General features: G+C 41.9%; 1 protein-coding gene across 1 annotated transcript in view; it reads left to right on the top strand.

The window, feature by feature from the left end:
* Positions 1–4,121, top strand: part of STOML3 (stomatin (EPB72)-like 3) — a 9,192-nt gene that overhangs the window by 3,099 nt on the left and 1,972 nt on the right. The window contains exons 2-4 of the mRNA XM_010144533.1: positions 397–500; positions 1,304–1,376; positions 2,596–2,678. Of these exons, the coding sequence (XP_010142835.1) occupies positions 397–500; positions 1,304–1,376; positions 2,596–2,678 (260 nt within the window). The remainder of the gene's footprint in view (positions 1–396; positions 501–1,303; positions 1,377–2,595; positions 2,679–4,121) is intronic.

The following is a 4,121-nucleotide window of genomic DNA, read 5'->3' as shown; positions in this document are numbered from 1 at the left end:
TTCCCCTCATTTTCTTCATTACCTGTTTCATACAAATTAAATGTTTTGCCCCAGCCCCGGTGCACTGGCAGAGGTTCATATCCATGAATACTCTACCCAATGATTTATTTCTCCTTCACAGCCCCCACTTTGGCAATGGCTTTCATTTTTTTCCCTCTTTTCTTTCATGTTGCAAAATATATTTTCTGAGCCTTTTAACCTTTTGGGCAGAAGGGCCGTAAGGTTGGATTTTGGTTAGGCCTTTTATGGCTTTCTGTGAGTGATGGGAGAGCAGAAGAGGGACTGAGTCTCTGTGGACTTTGCAGTCCCTTGTGATTGCACTGGGCTAGATCTACATCCCCTGGATAACTCTACAAAAATTGCATTCATTGCTCTTCTTCCATACTTTTTTTATAGCTGACAGGCGGGAAGGAATTGGTGTCTGTGGCTGGGTGCTGGTTTCCCTTTCGTTCTGCCTGGTGCTTATTACCTTTCCGATTTCCATCTGGGCGTGTATCAAGGTAAGCTGGTGGGATTTGAGGCACGGAAAGAATGTTCTATTATCATCCTGTTACTTATGTTTATTGACTTATTGATTTTGTTAAGACAAGGCACTTCACATTCACTTTGGTCTGGCACCAAGATGTTCTTCCACTGACCTGTATCACCACAATTTACTAGTTTAATTTCTTCCAATCTCAACTTTCATCATCAGTTAAACTTCCCTGCTTTACAACACTGGGAGAATAAATCTACAAACTTTTCTGGAGAGCTCATACTTGGTGCCGTCAGCAATAGTGATTAACATGAGTACATGGGAATGTGGATCCCTGCGTTGAACAACTGTATCACCTAAACCCATGAAACGCCCCTTCAAGACACAGGCATAACATGATTAATTTAAAGCAATTTTTAGGGGACACTTACCAGCGTGATTGTCCTGAACACCAGGCCTTGAGTAGTCCTGATCCACTAACCGAAGCAGTTAGCTAGATTATCTGAGGTGAAACATACTTTGCCCATGGCTCCTCTGAGCGTAGTACTGATGTTGAGAGCATTGTGGGTAGCCTCATTAGATCACTGGCAATTCTTTCATATTCAAACTATTTTGCAAGCTGTTTGCAGAGCCAGGGTCTGAGTTCTTCCAGCAAGGCATGAGGTGAGGAGAAGATATGAAATGCCTAGTGATTTGTAGCTTTGTTGGTTCCTATATTATTTGTACTTTTTTCACATTTGAAATGGATGCTAAAGATTAAAAAAAAATCAGACCAAAGAGTGGGAATAGCATTAGTGGTAAGATTCTAAATGTAAAATATTTTCCTAGGTTATCAGAGAATACGAACGTGCTGTTGTGTTTCTGCTGGGACATATACTGTCCAAGAAAGCAAAGGGACCAGGTGAATGCATGCAGTTTTATTCTGTCAAAATGCACTGTTTTTATGTTATTACCATACACTCGAACCACACTGAGAATTGCAGAGTTCCATGAAATCCTTCATACCATATGGGGGATGAGATGGTGCTCTCTGCTGCAGTTCCTTTTCCTGCAGGCCGTTTGTTTTTCCAAAGAGAAGACAAAAGCCACCCGCCTATCACAGCACAGCGCAGAAGGCTGAGGGCCTTGATGCAGGCTGTGGCGTTGCTGTTGAGTAGGTTGGACAATGGAAGGTTGAGCTCAGTGGCAGGGGACCATGGAGGATTAAATGAAGTCTTCAGGTCTGCCACAGACCTTTTTGAGTGACTGTGGCCACTCTCCCTGTACCTCGCTTCCAACACCGCTCTCCCCTGCCAGCTCTTTTGCTGTCTTCTGCTCCGAAAATGGTAAATGTGTCAGGTCAGGGACACTCTACATTTATGCAGGGTTTGTTACAGTTACCTAGGATCAGGTTACAAATCACAGACACAAACAAAAAACAAACCCAACAACATGAGGTATTTGCATTGCTGCAGTTACCACCTCCGTGTAATGAAACTGAGCAAACTGGAAGTTGAAATAAGAGGAAAAAGTCCTTTTCAGGTACTTTTCTTTCTCTTGAATAATAGCCATGTGCTCCAAAGAGCTCTTCTGCGTGGCTCTGGGCACCTAAGCAAGGTACTGAGATGACTAAAAGAACAGCTGTGTTATGTCTCCTTCTCCAGTGAAGGGAGGGTGGGGACTCCGTGATGGGATGTGTCAGATCCTGGGACAAAGTTCCTCATGTGGGAGCCTACAGGCAGTGCAGGAATCTGGACCTGGGGATATACATACTCTACTGTGAATAGCTTATGATTTAAAAAAGGGAAACTAAGCAAAAGCATGGAAAGTATTTTTGCCAAAAATCTCATAATATATTTGAGACCAGAGCTGCAATGTGTGCATTCCCGGTCCAGAGCCCTAAGTCATTAAGTTCTAATAAATTTGCATTATTTAAATATATCTGCATTTCCCTCTGTTATCTGCAAATGCAAAACCTCACTGTTGTCACCTCCTGTAGCAGAAAGGACTCCTGTAGCTGTAGTAATGGGTTGGGCTCCTTCCCCACTCTGTGGTTATTTCCGACTTTTTGTTTTGTACAGGATGCCTAGTTCTAGACTTCACTTTCAGATGCACTTCGTCTAATTATTTTTATTTTTCAGGTTTAATCCTCATACTTCCATGTACAGATAAATTTATCAAGGTTGATCTTCGAACAGTTACCTGTAAGATTCCTCCACAAGAGGTAACTATTCTCTAGCAGCCATCTAAGACAGATAGAGCTGATTAAAAAATGATGCAGGTCTTTTATAGTCTCGCAGCTGTGAGCCACCATATAGAATTTAGCTTATTTACTGTATCTTCTGACTTCCAAACTGTTTAAAAAACTTCTGCTTATGAAAACCTGCAGATGAGTCATTGCAGGTCAAGCAAACTCCTCTTGCTGATGTTCAGAACTGTGAGATAAAAGGTAAGGGGAGGAGGGTAGAACTGCAAATGGGAGATAGAGACAACAGGAGAGGAGAGGCTAAAAAATTCCCATCTGTATTGTTATTCCACACATGGAAATGAAGCAATAGACTAGTGTGAGATATCCAGAAAGGAATGTCCTAATAAAATTGGATATGACGCCTAGCTTACCATTCAAAAAACTCTTTGCTGATGTTGTAGTTGCTGCTTGAAGGTGTGCGCACTCTGCATGTTGCTGAGAAGACAAATTACATATAGGTAACAAATCCCCTGGAATTAATAGGAATTAGCAGACAGTCATCCACAAAACTCACATCCAAGAAGGAATGTAGGGGCATTTTATTGACAATCACTGACTGAAGAATTTAGTCTGAAGAGCCAGTTGCTGAGCAATTCGTGTCCTCCTGATGAAGTTCTGGCTCTGTGTGGCCCGAGCCCTAGAGCAGTACAATGCTTGGAGTTGATGCTGCTGTCCCCTTCCTTACACAAAGAACAGCGAGGAAGGGAAGGCTCCAGGACCAGTTTTGCCCCCAGGACTGCCCATTGTAGTTCCCAAGAGCTATTTCCTGGACCATTATCTTTCCATAATCACAAAGAGCCTTTTCTCAGAGTGCAGATTGCAGGGGTGCCATGTGGTGGAGTGAAAAATGACTCCCCCAGGAAGGAAGATGGTTGCAGTCATTGTGCTGTAGAAGGCTTAGCAGCTTTTGGTAAGGCTTCTGTGAAGGCAAAAGATGCTGAGGAGGGAAGAGATAATGGAGCATCATCAGTGCTCCGCTGAGGCCAACCACCTGCTGAGGCACAGGGGACTTGTCTGACAAAAGATGACACAACTCCTCTACGAATACTTAAATATTTTTTAGAGTTTCTTCTCACAATTTCTTGCACTTTGCTTTTAATTTTTGTTTTAATTTGCTGATGCTTCTTACAAATACATTGTTTAGGGGAAATAGCACAAATCTTCCAAACTGTGTACAATATATAAAATCATTAATGGCCCTTTCTACAAGAAAGGAAGGGGATAACCATCATTTATTACTGCAGAAGAAATTAAGTTATGAAATTCACTTACTATTGAAACATTTGTTTAAAGGCTACGTACAACTTTTTGCCCCAGTTTAAATTCTGGTGATGCTGGAGATCTCCCTTGAATTAATTGCCTAGGGAAATGACAAAGAAACCAAAATAAATTCTTAATTTCCTTTAATTAACTAAGGGG

The sequence above is a fragment of the Buceros rhinoceros genome, unplaced genomic scaffold (genome assembly GCF_000710305.1).
Source record: "Buceros rhinoceros silvestris isolate BGI_N320 unplaced genomic scaffold, ASM71030v1 scaffold16320, whole genome shotgun sequence".
Classification (NCBI taxonomy): Eukaryota; Metazoa; Chordata; class Aves; order Bucerotiformes; family Bucerotidae; genus Buceros; species Buceros rhinoceros.
This window is presented reverse-complemented; position numbering and strand designations above follow the sequence as displayed.